Source organism: Lagopus leucura, unplaced genomic scaffold (assembly GCF_019238085.1).
Source record: "Lagopus leucura isolate 7727_CA_CO unplaced genomic scaffold, USGS_WTPT01 Super-Scaffold_100040, whole genome shotgun sequence".
NCBI lineage: Eukaryota > Metazoa > Chordata > Aves > Galliformes > Phasianidae > Lagopus > Lagopus leucura.
Window position 1 is genome coordinate 4,836,265 of NW_024962289.1, and position 17,692 is coordinate 4,853,956.

Here is a 17,692-nt window from a genome sequence, read left to right on the forward strand (position 1 = left end):
TTTGTGCAAAAGGAAAGACTTTGAAATCAGCCAAATCCAGAGCAAAATTGAGGATGAGCAAGCCCTGGGCATGCAGTTACAGAAGAAGATCAAGGAGCTGCAGGCAAGTCTCTGGTCCTTCCCTTCTGGCCTTCAGAAAACATCTGAAGGAGAAGGACATGGGTGTGAAGGGTTCCTGATGCTCCCCAGGCCCGTATTGAGGAACTGGAGGAGGAAATTGAGGCAGAGCGAACCTCTCGGGCCAAAGCAGAGAAGCACCGAGCTGACCTCTCCAGGGAGCTGGAGGAGATCAGTGAGCGCCTGGAGGAAGCAGGAGGAGCTACAGCAGCTCAGATTGATATGAACAAGAAGCGTGAGGCAGAATTTCAGAAGATGCGCCGTGACCTGGAAGAGGCCACGCTGCAGCACGAAGCCACGGCTGCCGCCCTGCGGAAGAAGCATGCGGACAGCACAGCAGAGCTTGGGGAGCAGATCGACAACCTGCAACGAGTCAAGCAGAAGCTGGAGAAGGAGAAGAGTGAGCTGAAGATGGAGATTGATGACTTGGCCAGCAACATGGAGTCTGTCTCCAAAGCCAAGGTACTGAAAATATATTAAAAAAAACCTTGAAAATAAATAATGTTGAATGATACCACTTTAATAATGTGACCTAGTTACAATACATAAATCTGTATAAAAATGTATTTTTAAACTCAAAACCAATAGCGTCATATTGTCTGCTCTGCTGGCCACTTTTTTATGATGAAAATTGTGCTGTTCATAATGCCGTTTACTACAGGTATTAATCTTGTTCATTCCATTTGATCTCCACAGGCAAACCTGGAAAAGATGTGTCGTACTCTAGAAGACCAATTGAGTGAGATTAAGTCAAAGGAGGAGGAGCATCAACGCATGATCAATGATCTCAGCACTCAAAGGGCTCGTCTGCAGACAGAATCAGGTGAGAGTGCATGAATTGTGGAATGGGACGGCATCCTTTAAATTTTTGGTTTTGGTCCCAAGTGGCTAGATTTCCTTTCTCTATGCTTTCCCAGGTGAATACTCACGCCAGGTGGAGGAGAAAGATGCTCTGATTTCTCAGCTGTCTCGAGGCAAGCAGGCATTCACCCAACAGATTGAGGAACTCAAGAGGCACTTAGAGGAAGAAATCAAGGTGATATCTTTTCTTACAGCTCACTGATAAAAACATATTTAACTTCTCATTGCCTAATAGGGAAAGGGACTACTGCAGGGAGTACGATTTGTCCTCTAGTCTTATATCTATCATTCATTGTAACACACATAATTTCCAGTGGTCGAATTTGAAGTATTAAATTAATTCAATGTGAGAGATTCTCCAGGATGTTTATACTAATGTTTATTCCCTCAGGCCAAGAATGCCCTGGCCCATGGCTTGCAGTCTGCCCGCCATGACTGTGACTTGCTCCGGGAACAATACGAGGAGGAGCAGGAAGCCAAGGGTGAGCTGCAGCGTGCCCTGTCCAAGGCCAACAGCGAAGTGGCCCAGTGGAGAACCAAATATGAGACGGACGCTATTCAGCGCACAGAGGAGCTGGAGGAGGCCAAGTATGTGGGGAGAGTGGGGAAGGCTGGCAGAAAGTTATAACAGAAAATTGAAAGTACACACCCTGAAGTATTGCCAGGGAGAAGCCAATGTCGTGCTTTGGGATGGATGGCAAGAGGAGGGAAAATGCATCCTTTAATGTGTGTGGACTCGAAAATGAAAATATGCACGGAAGGCAGAAAATGGCAGTCTGAGAACTAAGGGTTGTAGATTACAGACTATGGAGTGGATAGGTGCACTGTTAAGAAAAGCAAGAGAGTAAGATGTACTCTTTGTTTGCTGACTGTGGTATGCGCTTTATTCTTCCCAGGAAGAAGCTGGCACAGCGCCTGCAGGAGGCAGAGGAACACGTTGAAGCCGTGAATGCCAAATGTGCTTCCCTGGAAAAGACAAAGCAGAGGCTGCAGAATGAGGTGGAGGACCTGATGATTGACGTGGAGCGAGCAAATGCTGCCTGCGCAGCTCTGGACAAGAAGCAGAAGAACTTTGACAAGGTATTCTGGGCTCCAGGCCTGTGTTTCCTGGGCACAACGTGATTGTCGCATCCATACTCATGCTCTGTTGCTCCTCAGATCCTGGCGGAGTGGAAGCAGAAGTACGAGGAAACACAGGCTGAGCTGGAGGCCTCCCAGAAGGAGTCTCGCTCCCTCAGCACAGAGCTGTTCAAGATGAAGAATGCCTATGAGGAGTCCCTGGACCACCTGGAAACACTGAAGCGTGAGAACAAGAACTTGCAGCGTAAGTCGCTCAGCCTTTCCTGCTGGCAGGGCTTTCTCAGAAGCTTTCCTGCCCACCTCTCCACCTGGGTCTGTGCCTGCAGTGATGGGAGCAGACCTGTTATGCTGGGGTCACAGGGCCTTTCCCTCTATGCTCTATACCTGACCATGTGAATGTTCATTCTTCTCTACAGAGGAGATTTCTGACCTCACGGAGCAGATTGCAGAGGGAGGAAAGGCGATTCATGAGCTGGAGAAAGTCAAGAAGCAGATTGAGCAGGAGAAGTCTGAAATCCAGGCTGCCTTGGAGGAAGCTGAGGTACATGCTCATAATCACTGATTTAGCATGCGGAGTCCTGTTTAACAGTGTGGAAGATAAAAGCATTGAGCAAATGTTATTGCTCTGTTTGTACTGGGTCTGAAGGTCTAGCATTGGTACACCTATCATGCTGAGTATAATAGTGCCTTTCCATTTCTTTCCTGTGAGATAATTTGGAAGAAAACTGTAAGAAAAACATATTTTTGTTATTATTCAGGCCTCCCTGGAACATGAAGAGGGGAAGATTCTGCGCCTTCAGCTGGAGCTCAACCAGGTCAAATCTGAGATTGACAGAAAGATAGCAGAGAAAGATGAGGAAATTGACCAGCTGAAGAGAAACCACCTCAGAATTGTGGAGTCCATGCAGAGCACCTTGGATGCTGAGATCAGGAGCAGGAATGAAGCCCTGAGACTGAAGAAGAAGATGGAGGGAGACCTGAATGAAATGGAGATCCAGCTGAGCCATGCCAACCGTGTTGCTGCAGAGGCACAGAAGAACCTGAGAAACACACAAGGAGTGCTCAAGGTATGTTAAACTAAGAATGTGCATATAGATATCTGTCTTGCATGGCATTATACTGATATAATGATTACGTATCTAAACTATTATGGAATAGCACTAACTACTATTGTCCAACAGTTGTCTGCCATATTATACTCTTTCTTCTTTTACAGGATACCCAGATACATTTGGACGATGCTCTCAGGACACAGGAGGACTTGAAGGAACAGGTGGCCATGGTGGAGCGCAGAGCAAACCTGCTGCAGGCTGAGATTGAGGAGCTACGGGCAGCCCTGGAGCAGACAGAGAGGTCAAGGAAAGTCGCTGAGCAGGAATTGATGGATGCAAGTGAGAGAGTTCAGCTCCTTCACACTCAGGTTAGATTCTTGGCTGAGAATACGAAAAATAAACATAGATATGTAAATAATGTGTAAGGTGATACATTTGTTGTTGCAATCTCTTCTTCAGAGTTGAACAGGCATTCTATAGGAAAAAAGAAAATTAACCCTGGAATTTTACTTCTCATTTTTCTCAAGATCATGAGGTGCCCTGGTCATCGTTTTCATTTTCTCATTTAAAATAGCCAATTTCAATATATCTTTGAGCAATCTTTTGTTTTTATTTCCAGACTTTTCTTCTTTGTAAGTTCTTGAATCATCCATCCCTTGTAGGAAGGATTTTAATCTAAATCTCAATTTTTGTACTTAGACAAAGAACAGTGTTATAGCTGTGTGAGTAGAATTGCATTCAGGAGTGCTTCTTCCTATTGTCCTTCTGTATATGCTCTGACAACATTAGACATTTAAAGAAGATGGTAATAATAGATTCTTAAATTGTAACTTCAAATTTAAGCAATACAATTCTCAAATTAAGTGTTCTTTTTTGGAACAAAATGCAGAAAATACTTTTGATTTTAAATAGAACACGAGCTTGATCAACACCAAGAAGAAACTGGAAACAGACATTGCCCAAATTCAGAGTGAGATGGAGGATACCATCCAGGAAGCCCGCAATGCTGAAGAGAAGGCCAAGAAGGCCATCACCGATGTGAGTTGGGGCATGCCTCCACTGCTGATGGTGGATGCATTCTCCCCAAACGTCTCCAGTCACAAAGGGATTCTTTCTCCTCCAGGCGGCCATGATGGCAGAAGAGCTGAAGAAGGAGCAGGACACCAGTGCCCACCTGGAGAGGATGAAGAAGAACCTGGACCAGACAGTGAAGGACCTGCAGCTCCGTCTGGATGAGGCAGAGCAGCTGGCCCTGAAGGGAGGCAAGAAGCAAATCCAGAAGCTGGAGGCCAGAGTGCGTAGGACTGGTATTTGTGCAAGTGTGTGCAGTGCCAGGTCAGAGATAGCAGGGAAGCTCCAAATATGGGCTTTTCATTGCAGGTGCGGGAGCTGGAAGGGGAGGTTGATGCTGAACAGAAGCGCAGCGCTGAAGCCGTGAAGGGTGTGCGCAAGTACGAGAGGAGAGTGAAGGAGCTGACCTACCAGGTAAGGCTGATGGCATCTTTGTGTTGACACACACCTCTGCCAGAAAGTCAAGGTATTTTTCCATGAAGTCCAAGAAGAAATGTCATTTTGTGGTGTGGGGAAACCAATTCTCTCTCTTTCCTGCTTACCGTCTGCCTTAGTCTGAGGAAGATCGCAAGAACATTCTTAGACTCCAGGATCTGGTGGACAAACTACAGATGAAGGTGAAATCCTACAAGAGACAAGCTGAGGAGGCTGTAAGTATTTCTGGGAAAATAAGCAAGCTTTGCTTTCCATTGGTGGTGATGAATATAAGAAATTTGGAAAATATCGTTGTTCATTGATGGGATGTTTCAGGATCTTTGTCATCCAGACAAACCACTCGTACCCGAGCACCAAATTAGCAGGATTGAGTACATAAATGAAAATATCAAGTAATGAAATAGCTACTCAATTGCAACAAAGAACCAGTGCAGTTGGTTGTAGTGGAGTCTTGAATAAGGGAGGATGAGGAGGTCTTTGTTGGTCTTATGTATAGGCAGCAGTAGGCAGGAGACAGGGGGTCTGCACTCTCTCCCAAGGAATCCTTCTAAGCCTGGCCACAGGAGGAGTGAAAACTCTGCCCGGTTCTCACCACATAACTCCTCTCCCTGTACAGGAAGAGCTGTCCAATGTCAACCTCTCCAAGTTCCGCAAGATCCAGCACGAGCTGGAGGAAGCCGAGGAGCGGGCTGACATTGCAGAGTCACAGGTCAACAAGCTCCGAGCAAAGAGCCGGGAGTTTCATGGCAAGAAGATAGAAGAGGAAGAATGAAGATGTCATATTACAGCACAGTGGCCTGAGGAGTGCCCTCTGTTGCTATCCCTTATAATTTGTCGTTATAATCACCTCAACAGCTAGACAATAAAGACCATAGAGTCCTCTGCATACGCAGCAGAAGCAGTGTGGCTTTTTGTTTGTTATAATTCAGTTCTGTAGGTATGTAAATTTGGAACATTTTCAAATGAACCTTTTTTTCAGTTTTATGGTTGGATAACAATTTTCTTAGTCCCATTCCCACAGTTTCTGTACTCTATCATATTATATTACAAATTATGGATAAACAGTAACAAAGTCTCCATACTGACAATAGGGTAGCATCAGGACAGAGGCAGAAGGATTACATGGTCTGTCCTAGCACAGTAAAAATGCTTCTGCTTTGGGGACCTCTCTCCAAATGGGCAGAGTACACAGAGGCAGTCTGTGGTCTGTGCTGGTCCATTCTCACTTTGGAAACTGGATTTGGAGCCATGATACCACTCATAAATAAAAAAGAAATAAACAAACACATCAATAAGAAAAATCTGAAGTCCCAAATGTACTTATATGGCTCTGAGTCCTCATGGAGAAACCTATGCAAGGACTGAGCTGCTGCCTCCTCTGAACAAGTGGCCGTTTGTTTGCAAGCAATATTAAAAATATCAGGCAGGATCTATTACACAGTTTATTAGTGAAAGATGTTCTTAAGAATCAATTTTAAAGTAGAACAAATAATTTATTTGGATAAGATGACATGACACTTTCTTACTTCTCTATTCTGTAGACCAACCAGTCCCAAACAGACATTTCCTATTATAAAATAAATGGGGAATGACTGTAGAAGCAAGAAAAAGAGGACTAACTATGGTATAAAGCCCTATGCAAGATAACATATACAGAAAGGATAACAGTGCAGAAACTGCTGCTGTACTGTGGAGCTCTTTTAAGTTTTGAAATATTAATATAAAACCATAATAAATTTTTGTGAAGTGGAATAATGTGGAGCTTTGCATAAATACATATTTAAAAAAAAAAAAAAAGTAAAAGAATAGGTTTTTTAAATCTTGTAAGATAAGACTTGATCTGAGAATAATTCTGGGCACATTACATACTAACAGAACCCTGGATGGACAGAGAAGGAAAAGTCACTCAGGTGCTTGCTGGTCTGGAAGTTTAAAACAGAAGACAGCTGATGATGTGAATGGCAAGCAGCACTGGAGCTAGAAAAATGGAATAGCCATCCTGGCAGCGCTGGACCCTGGTACATCATGTATCTGCTGTGGGTAGTACTAATGTCAGTATGCTCGGTACAGGAACTCCTATGCCCCTGAGGTCCTAGCTAGCTCTGCATCACTGTTTCCATGGAACACTTCAAGGAGCTGTGAAGCTGCTGGAGAAAGGAATTGGAGTTGCTGCCAGAGATGCGGAGGAAGGAGTGTGAGGAAAGACTGACACCAACCACAGCCAGCAGTGTACTTGCAGCACCAGCATTTGGGATCAGGAGGCTCTCTTTCTCCCAGGTACACTGAGCCTTAGACCCATGGAGTCCTCTCATGTTGTAACCAAATATGGACATACTTTGCTAAGCAGCAACTAAATATATTGGAGGAGAAGATGACACCCTGTGTATGACTGCTCTTGAGAGACAGCATCTTTATGTGTGAAACTGTGAAAGTTGTATCCATGCCAGTGATATCTGGGATCCAAAGAAGGGAGACAGTCCCTCTCCAATCTTCATTCCCCAGCATGCTCCAAAAAAACATGAGATTCTTTCTTTGTAGACAAAATCTTTTTTTCCACATATTGAAAGGCAGAAAAAAACCCAATTTCTTAATTAAGATGAACATAACTCTAATCAAGCTCTTTTCATTTTGGTAATGCTATGAAAAACTTTTCCCTTGGATGTTAGCCCAAAGAATATTTCTACATTGTTCAGTTCCTCCCTTGAGAATGACAACGCAAAGCTGCACGGTGCAGAAAAGGACACACTGGCCAGTATTCAAGAACATCCTAGATTCATCTTCCCCATGCATGCTGCATGGAAACATCAGACAGCGAGTGCACTCTCCTGGTGGCTTGGTTATTTTATTTAGTTTAAATAACAAGAAAATAAAGCTTAATTCTGGAGACAGTGTCTTTCAATTGACAATGAACCACAGTGGGTTCAGGACCATAGTTTGATCCTTAAAATCCCAGTTGCCCTTGGACGATGTTACAATCCTTGTTCAAAACATGTCATGGCCCGACTGTGAAAGAATCTCAAAGCAGCTGAAAATGTTATGGCTTCTCTCTTGTCTGTAAGCAATTTCGTCTTGAGAATCTGTTACTAAATGCTCATCTGGTAAAAGGTAACATTACAGTTTCTCTGAATTATGACATCTCAATCCAATTCTCTGTTTCAAACTGCGCATTGCACTGGGCTGACCTGGCCTTACCACTGAGCATCCCAGAAGGAAAGATCAGAGACTTCTTGGAATCAGAATGGAAAATTAATGGGAGGAGTAAGGAAAATTAGTTACTCCTCCCTTTGTGGTTTGCTGCCATATATGGAGAACAGGAGTCATTTTGTGTTGACACACTATTTCTGGAGTCAGGATGCTTGTGATTTGATAAGTGCTGATGCAAAGGTAACTGATCTTGGATAAAACTTTGATCCATAATAGGCATAAAGTAATGTCTTAAGAGAAAGTTTAAAATAGATGCAGCTGATGGGCTCCATTAAAGCTGCTGCAATGTATGGAGATCTCTTACCTACTACAGCTTGGAAATGAAAAAATGAGTAAGAATAAAGATAAGAAGACATTAAGAAAGATAAGGAAAGAAGGAAAGAGAGAAAGAGAGAAAGAGAGAAAGAGAGAAAGAGAAAAAGAGAGAAAAAGAGAGAAAGAGAGAAAAAGAGAGAGAGAAGAAGGAAAGGAAGTAAAGGAAGGAAAGGAAGGAAAAGAAGGAAAGGAAGGAAGAATGATCTGTCAGTAACATCTGTACTTACAGATAGGAAAGGGGATACACACTGCTTTTATGAACACAGTCTCTCATGACTATTTCCTGACTACTTGAAAACTCGTCTAAATAAACACAATGCCTTGGAAAACATACCTCTTTCTGAGTCTCCTTGGTCCCGGCACTGCTGGAGAGATGAGCAATCCAATGCTTCCTCACAGCCCAAGTCCTTGCAAATCACGGTGTCAAAGTAAGTGAACCAAAAACAATGTAAGTGAGCTGCACTTAGGAAAACAAGACATACTGGTGGGGAACTGGGAAGGCTGATAGGGTGTGGAATGCTGCTGGAATTGCTGACTGAGTAAGGACAGATAGAAAGACCCTGCATGAGACAGATAGTACATTATAAGCAGATAACTTTCTGAGATACATATATGGTGAATGTGACCTTCATGCAAACATCTACCAAGCGTAGAGCAGTAAAGTCATGGTCCTTCTCCTTGTATCTCCAGTCTGGCCACAGCACTGGCAAAAATTAGTCCTGCATGGCAACTACATTATAGCACAACAGAATCACAATGCTCTGTGTAAGGCAACAGAGAATGTAAATTCCTGTTTCAGGATGTTTTTTCCTTACAGAAAGCTGGATCAAAAGAGATACAGTGCCTGCATAATTTCCATTTATGCCATCAAAACAGTCAGGCTTGAAAATGAAACCAAAATATTTACATGCAAGCATCTTAAAGATCCTACTGTAGAATTAAAGAATCATCTAGTCCAACACCCCTGCCAGGGTCAGGGGCATTTTCAGCAGGTTAGGGAACGGCCTGGAGAGGAGCTCTGCAGAGAAGGACCTAAGTGTTCTGGTGGACATTATGTTGGCCACAAACCAGCATTGTGTCCTTGTGGGCAAGAAGGCCAATGGGACCCTGGGGTGCATTAAAAGGAGTGTGGCCACTTGAATGAGGTGATCCTTCTGCCCAGCTCAGCCCTGGTGAGGTGACATTTAGAATATTGTGTTCAGTTCTGGTCTCCCCAGCCCAAAAAAGACAAGATCTCTTTGAAGGAGTCTTAGTGGAGGGTCACAAAGATGATGATGGAGCAGTTCCTGTATGTGGGAAGGATGAGTAACCTGGCTCTGTTCAGGCTGGGAAAAAGGAGACTGAGAGGGTATCTAATTAATTATTCTGAATGTCTAAAAGGAGGTGGGAGGCAAATGGATGAGTCCAGACTAGAGCCTTGGAGGTGTGTAGTGATAGGACAAGGAGCTACGTACTTGGCCATAGGAAGTTCCATACAAACATGTGGAAGAACTTCTTTACAGTAAGGTGATGGAGCACTGGAGAGGTTGTGGAGTCTCCTCTGGCGATATTCAAGACCATCTGGATGCCGACTTGTGTGACCTATTGTAGGATATCTACTTCAGCAGGAAGATTGGACTAGATGATCTCTTAAGGTCCCTCCCAAATCCTGCAATTCTGTGATTTTGTGAATGAGATCAAGTTGCTCAAATCCCATTCAACCTGGCTCTGAACCTCTAAGGATGGGATGGCTACAGCATTTTTGAGCAACCCCTTGTGGTACAAAATTTCTTTCTTAATAATCTAAATATGGTCTCTTTCAATTTGAAACCATTACCTCTTGACTGAGCACTAAAAGCCCTGGTAAAAAGCATTTTACTATCTTTTTTGTAGACCTCCCTTAAGTATTGAAGTATCTTGTCTTCCCAGACCTTTGTCTTCACCGTGCTAAACAACCACAGCTTTATCAGCCTCTCTTCATAGGTGAGATGCTTCAGGCCTTGGATCATTTTTTATGACACTTTTCTGGACTTGCTCTAATAAGCCAACATGTCTCTTTTGCTGAGGGCACCAGAGCTGAATGCATTACTCCAGATAGAACCTCATGAGAGTAAAAGAGAGGGAGAAAATCACCTCCCTTGATCTGGAAGCAACACTTCTGTTTATGCAGCCCTGGATACAATTTGCCTTCTGGGAAACAAACACGCTTGGCCAGTTCACATCCTATTTTTCATCTACTAATATCCCTCCGCCCTTCTCTGCAAGGCTTCTGTCAATCAAATCACTACTCAATCTGTACCAATGCTCGGGATTGCAATGGCTGATGTGAAGGACCTTTGGGTAGGACCTGGTCTGGCTGGAAAAATGCCTTCCCTCTGGTATATAAACTAATCCAGAAACCTTGGGGCCATCCACAGACTTGCTGAGAGTATACTCCAGTGTATCTACAGTTATCTACATCATTAAAGAAAATGCTGAATAATGTCAGCTCCACAACATACCCTTGAGGAATACTACTTCTTATTGGTTTTTATTTGGACACTGAGGCATTCACTATAACCCTGCAGATGAAACATACCTTATAATTTTTTCTCTCTCTTACTAAAAGCTAGCTGTTTGCTGTTTCTTATTTTGAATGGATACTGGTTTCTGTTGTCTCTGTTTCACTCTTCTACATCTCAGACATTTCCAAAGAGCATCTTCTCCTGCACATGGACTTCTCAGTCTTTATGAACCATCAATTTCTGTGTAACAGTGAGTGGTGGAAAGAACATTCTCTATGTCAGTCTCATTTGAAATCTTCCTCATATGTCATCCTTTCAAATTTGCTGTGGTGTCAGGAGGAGTTTAAATAACAAGCTAACTCTGATGCACTTTCAAGAGCTGCTTATCCTGATATTCCAGGACATGATGGTTTTTACCTTGCTTTCCACCACTAAGGTAATTGCCTCCCCACATTATCTGTCACTGTAGCTTTTCAGGAAGCTGCTCAATATTTGCACTGAGAAACGATAGCATAACCTTTACAAAACTGCATTTTTCAATCTTGCATCCTAGAAGTAACTATTTTGACTTCTTTAAATTGAAGTTAGATCACAGATGTGCCAAACACTAAGAATAGTGAGACTTGAAGAGAGAAAAAACACCTGTTCATACCACAGACACAAACAAAAACCACCACCAACAAGCAGTGTCTTGGGGCTCTAGTTCCATGCATTTTGACTAATATGTCAAAGCCCATTCTGAACTGTCTTACATCCTGAACAATGTGTACAAGTGTATCATTAGCAGCTTTCTTCCAGATCAGTTAATGTTTCCTGCATGAGATTCTCTGTTCGGAATGGCAGAACAGATTTATAAAGCACATTTCCTAACCAGACAGCGTGTTGTAGCAGCCACAGTATGGTATACTAATCACCTTCAAGAAACACAAAAAAGTTCCCTCACTTTAACTAGTCTAATTCACTTAGTCTGACCTAATTTCTATAAGTTTCTAAACAGAAAATATGTCCTTACCATTGTCATGGTCCAGTGCTCAGCTGCATCTTAGCAGACGTGTAGGGAAGAGAAGCATTGCTCTAGAAAATTAGAGCACCGGCATTTCTTTTCGGGTTGTACTGACATTCCTGGGAGCTCTCATTTTACACTGAGGGCAGCAGAAATGCTGCTGGCAGCAGAGGCTGGCATTCTCTGTCAGTTGGTTCATCAGAGGTCCACAGGAGGCACTGATCCGTCTGGCATGCCCAGCTCATACTGAGAGTATGGCAGACAGCAACACATACAAACTGTAAATCTGATAGGGAACATTTTTATTTAAGTCGTATATCAGATAATCTGAAGAAGTGCAAAATTCAGTTTAAATTCAGTGTGTTTCTTTGTTCATGTGTGTTCTCTGTAAACTTTCAAAATGTAGATTATTACATGGCAAGTATGCCTCTGCATCTCTAAGCGTAATAGCGTTTGCCACAACTTCAGTCACACTGAAAGTGACATAACCTAACATGGGAGAGTAATCCCATCAACCAGCATCACTGGGACTAACCTGTTCCAATTTGAATAAAGTATATAAAGGATTATCATGGCCTGGTCTCAAGCATCAATAAATATCTATATTTATAGATGTCAATCATAAGCATTTTATGATCAATAAAGGAAAAGAAGGGTGTTTCAGAAAAGATAAACATATTATTTGCTCTGTTTTTTACCCCAAAAGGGAGGAAGTTTCTAGAAAAAAATAACATATATTAATTGAAAAAAAATGCAAGGGACCTTATCAACTTAAGACTGGATATTTCAGGTTGTGGGCAAAAATAACATACTTGCTGCAGCAAATTTTACACAATCGGGAATCATTTTTCTAAAAATCAATGATGATGGTTGTTTAATGGTTCTTCAAATCATGCTTAGTACCAAAGGGAATAAAATGTTGCACCTGTAATGTTAGACTTTCAACACTTTGCTAATTGTGGAGAAGTAGGTCAGTGAGTGTTATTTTTGTGTGAGACAAATTGGTAGAAACCACAATAAGAATAGAATTTAAAATGAAAATCATGTTTCACAATAGAGTTGACTTCAAGAGAGTCAACAGGGACGTTGTAAAGAATGATCTGGCCAATGCAGTATGATGTGATTTTGAAAAGTATGTGCATGCTCCTATATTACATGGGAAAAAAACTTCTGTAACAGGGAAAAAAAAAAAAAGAAAAAAAAAAAGGAAAAAAGAAAACAAAAGCCAGCCTCTTCCATGGGCACAGACATCTTCCACTAGATCAGACTGCCCAAAGACATATCCAGCCTGGTCTTGAGCACGTCCAGGAATCCACAATTTCTCTGGGAAATGTGTTCCAACACCCTCATAGTAAAAAAATTTCTTCCTAATATTCAATCAAATCTAGCTTAAACCTCCTTGTACTGTCACTGCACTCTCTGAAAAGGGCCCCTTCCCATGTTTCTTGTTGGTTTCCTTTAAACACAGGAAGGCCACTATATGGTCTCCCTGCTGTCTTCTCTCCTCTGCACTAAACAACCCCAGCTCTCCCAGCCTTTCTTCATAAGGGGGTGCTCCAGTCCTCTTCACCTTTGAAGCCCTCCTCTGAACTCACTCCAACAGCTCTATGTTCTTATGTTGTGCCAGAGCTGAACGCAGTACTGCAGGTGAGGTCTCATTAGAACGGAGCAGAGTGGGAGAATCACCTCCCTCCACCTGCTGGCTGTGCAGGGCTTCAAGCAGCCTATGATATGACTGGCTTTCTGAGCTGTAAATGCACGCTGCTGGCTAAAATCCACTTTTTCATCTATCGCTACCTATCTATTAGGTAGCGATATAAGGTAGATTCATCTATCTACCTTCAAGCCGTCCTCTGCATGGCTGCTGTCAAACTAGTCATTTCCCAGCCTGTATTCTTGCTTCAGATTGTCCCAGTGCAGGTACACAGTCATACATTTAAGACTGTTGCACTTCATGGGGTTCACATGGGCCCATCTATCAAGACTTTTATGGTTCCTTTGAATGGTATCCCTTCCTTGCAAGCCCTCACATTCCCATAATCTTACCAGGATGTATATCCCCATGTTTTACTTTTTCTAAGAGGTTTTTACTTTGCCAAAATGTTCTCTTACCTTCCTTTCCTGACTTCTCGTATACTGGGACTGAGAGCATCTGGGACCTAAGAAAAATGTCTTTCTTGGCTCACATACACTCCTTTATCTCCAAGAGAAGTTTCCCAACGGATTCCATGAACTAGTGCTCTAAACAGTCCAAAGTTTGCCTGTCTCAATCTAAGAGTCTTGACTCTACATTTTCCTTTTCCCATATCCTTTAAGACTGTGAATTCTACAAGGGCTCAATCACTGCACACCAGGCCACCTCCAATCTTGACCTTTCCAATAAACTTTTTCCACACTGCTGAGCAACAGGCCTGGTAATACCTCTCTTCTGACAGGGCTTTCTATCATCTATACTAGGAGGTTGTCCTCAATACACTCAAGTAGTTTGCTATACTGCTTGCAATACGCTGTGCTGCCTTTCTAGCAGATGCAAGGGTATCAAAATTACATTGCAGAATCAGGGCCTGTGAACATGTTTCCCAGAGTTGAAAAAAGAGCTCTTCAACATTTTCTCCTGGTCTATACCAGACAAGACCCCTAGAATCATGGAAGGCCTATTAGCTCCCTGCCACAGACAAGTTTGCTGCTCACTGGATCAGGTTGACCATGGTCCCATCCAGCCTGGCCTTTAATGCCTCCAGGGATGGAGCATCCACAGCTTCTTTGGGCAGCCTATGCCAGTGCCTCATCACCCTCCAGTTGAAATTTTTTCCTCTAACATCTAATCTAAATCTCTCTTCATTTAGTTTAGTTTTAAAATCATTCTCCCTTCTCCTATCACTATCAGACTGTGTAAAAAAAATATCTCGTTCCTGATTATTAGCTCCTCTTAAGTACTGGAAGGCTGCAATGAGGTCTCTCCAGAGCCTTCTCTTCTCCAAGCTGAATAAGCCCAGCTCCCTCAGCCTGTCTTTATAGCAGAAGTGCTCCAGTCCTTTGATCATCCCCGTGGCCCTCCTCTGGATGTACTTCAGCAATCCTTATATTTCTCATGCAGGTGGCCTCAAACCTGGATGCTATATTCCAGATGGGGCCTCATGAAGGCAAAGCAGAGGTGGACGGTCACCATGGGTACCATTTTTTCCATGTGCAAGAATTCAGTGACAAACCTTTTCTTCATAAACTCTTCTGTGTTAGGTGCTATTTTGTCAGTGTCCCTCTGTTGCCATCTGTTACAAGTCAACAGCATGTGATGGAATACTGGCAGGAAAGTCCAACCTCTACTGCCATCCCATCAACATCTGCCTCTGACATTGTGTGACAACACGATAAAACAGGAGGCATTACTTTCAGAGCAGCCCTCATCATGAAGACAATATAGTTAATGTATATAAAGTAACAAAACTTATTTTAATTTACTTTCTCTATTAAAATGATTTAAAAAGAGGGCAAAAACTCCCTCACAAAACTAGTGGGATATTAGACCTTGTTTCTGTGAAACAAACAGATCACCCTGGTTCGATAGCAGTGGTTGTAATTCTCAGTGAGCTCTCAAGGTGCTCATCAGAGATGTTTGATGACATTTTGCTCCTCCTGTGCTTCATCCTTCAGAACAGCTGTTCACCAGCATACGCACTGCCAAAAGTGAATGAGGTGTGACTGTGACGCGAGGGGTATTTCTCTCTGGTAAGAGACAGCTGATAATGGTCTGGTGAAGTGACATTGTCACATTTTTGTTTCCAGCTCTAAACATTCCATTTGAAAATTTGCGGATAATGAATTTATGTTGACTGAAAATGGAGTTGCAAATAAATAAAAACATTGATTTTTTTTTATTTTTTATTTTTATTTTTATTTTTTTTTGTGATCTTGAGACCTATTCCCAAATTCCTTTACGAAACTGTAAGGCATGGCTGCATGTTTTTGCTGTTCAGGATGATGCTTAGCCAGTGTATCAGAATGCATCCAGTCACTGGCCATCAGGTGAGCTGTCCCTGCCCTGCACCCCATCCCTGGGCTCAGCCCAGATGGGCTCATGGCACAGTGAGGTCTGCTTGCTGCTGAGCGGAAGGGCCACCATGATGGCGTGGGGCAGGGATGGCCACAGGGACAGCTGGGCCAGGCTGCATTCAGACCATATTCTGTTGGTTACATATGCCTGCCTTAGCAGATACACAATGCACCAGGGTCCAGTGCTGCCAGGATGGCTTTTCTTTATTTCTAACTTCCCTAGCCTGACAGGCAGTTGCCTTTGTAAAACTCTTATTCCATGTGAATGAAGAAAAGATGTTTCTTTACAAGTGACTCGGAATACAACGCTCTTTGCTTCGGAGTAAATCAATCCAGAGGTGCTGTCTCCTAAGGCTGAGTAGACTCTTGCTTCACTGCCAAAAAAAGTTGCAGTCAGTAGCACTATCTGTGCCTGGAAGATTTTCTTCGTAGCCTCATTTTTCCTCATTTTTGTCCTTCCCATATGTTTTGTTTGTTTTTTTGTTTGTTTTTCTTTTTAGTTGTTACTCTGTTAGGGTTGAAGAACACTGCCTTTTAGCTGTGAAAGGAAGGTGCAAATGGCTACCATGGTCGGTGTTCTGCTGTTTTCTCATAGTGTTAGGCAAGAAATTCATGTCATATTGTCATGTTCCTGGAGTTGTTCCCATTTCAAGTTTAATTTTTTTTTTTTTTTTTAAAAGGAGTTCCTCTTGCTGTTTACCCTTATACATTTATACTTGTAAAACTGCATTGTTGGGGAACACTGTGTAGTGCTGCAACATCTTGCTTGCTCTGTTGGCAATGAATGCTACATTTAGTGTTCTACGCTATAACATTAATTCTCTTAGAATCATCATTTGAAAAATGCACACCCATTAGTAACTGTAGCAACTTGAATTCTGACAAATAGCACTACTGCTTCTGCTGTGTATGCAAAGAAATCTACAGACTTTATTCTCTAGACATTGACATGGTTACAAAGACATAGCAGAAGAAGCTTCACATTTTGTGCACTCCTCACACCGCTTTGCTGCCTCATGACATCCTCACTCTTCCTCTTCTATCTTCTTACTGTGAAACTCCCGGCTCTTCACTCGGAGCTTGTTGACCTGTGACTCTGCAATGTCAGCCCGCTCCTCGGCTTCCTCCAGCTCGTGCTGGATCTTGCGGAACTTGGAGAGGTTGACATTGGACAGCTCCTCCTGTACAGGGAGTTGGTGAACAAAGACAAGCGTTTTACTTCTCCTGTCCCTACATTTTGAGGTCTATCAGGTCTTTTGCAGGTTAAGGCATGGACTTCTTCTCAGCACTCTATCAATGGTTAAATATAAGCCTCCTCAATCTCAGTTATTCAGGACACCACTACAAAGTCAAACAGCTGACCACTTAACTTCACACAAACTTCTGTTTCCATGCTTATAAGCCACTGTGTGATTCTCCCTTGCAAAATGACTTTTGTTCCCACTCGGCATGGTACTTACAGCCTCCTCAGCTTGTCTCTTGTAGGATTTCACTTTCATCTGCAGTTTGTCTACCAGATCCTGGAGTCTAAGAATATTCTTCCGGTCTTCCTCAGACTAAAGTGGATGGTAAGCAGGAAAGAGAGAGAAATTATTTTCCCCACACCACAAAATGACATTTCCTCTTGGAGTTCATAGAGAAATGCAGTGGCTTCCTATAGAATGCTATGTCAACACAAAGATGCCATCAGCCTTACCTGGTAGGTCAGCTCCTTCACTCTCCTCTCGTACTTGCGCACACCTTTCACGGCTTCAGCGCTGCGCTTCTGCTCAGCATCAACCTCCCCTTCCAGCTCCCGCACCTGCAATGAAAAGCCCATTTTGGAGCTTCCCTGCTATCTCTGACCTGGTGTTGCACACACTTGCACAAATACCAGCCCTACGCACTCTGGCCTCCAGCTTCTGGATTTGCTTCTTGCCTCCCTTCAGGGCCAGCTGCTCTGCCTCATCCAGACGGAGCTGCAGGTCCTTCACTGTCTGGTCCAGGTTCTTCTTCATCCTCTCCAGGTGGGCACTGGTGTC

General features: G+C 43.0%; 1 protein-coding gene across 1 annotated transcript in view; it reads left to right on the forward strand.

The window, feature by feature from the left end:
* The window catches only part of LOC122186850 (myosin heavy chain, skeletal muscle, adult-like), a 132,690-nt gene that overhangs the window by 2,047 nt on the left and 112,951 nt on the right, over positions 1 to 17,692 (forward strand). The window contains 13 exon segments of the mRNA XM_042883819.1: positions 1 to 103; positions 190 to 579; positions 814 to 940; positions 1,035 to 1,153; positions 1,370 to 1,566; positions 1,875 to 2,058; positions 2,137 to 2,302; positions 2,475 to 2,599; positions 2,817 to 3,125; positions 3,275 to 3,478; positions 4,023 to 4,148; positions 4,234 to 4,404; positions 4,491 to 4,595. The exon segment at positions 1 to 103 is cut by the window's left edge and continues 5 nt beyond it. Of these exon segments, the coding sequence (XP_042739753.1) occupies positions 1 to 103; positions 190 to 579; positions 814 to 940; positions 1,035 to 1,153; positions 1,370 to 1,566; positions 1,875 to 2,058; positions 2,137 to 2,302; positions 2,475 to 2,599; positions 2,817 to 3,125; positions 3,275 to 3,478; positions 4,023 to 4,148; positions 4,234 to 4,404; positions 4,491 to 4,595 (2,326 nt within the window).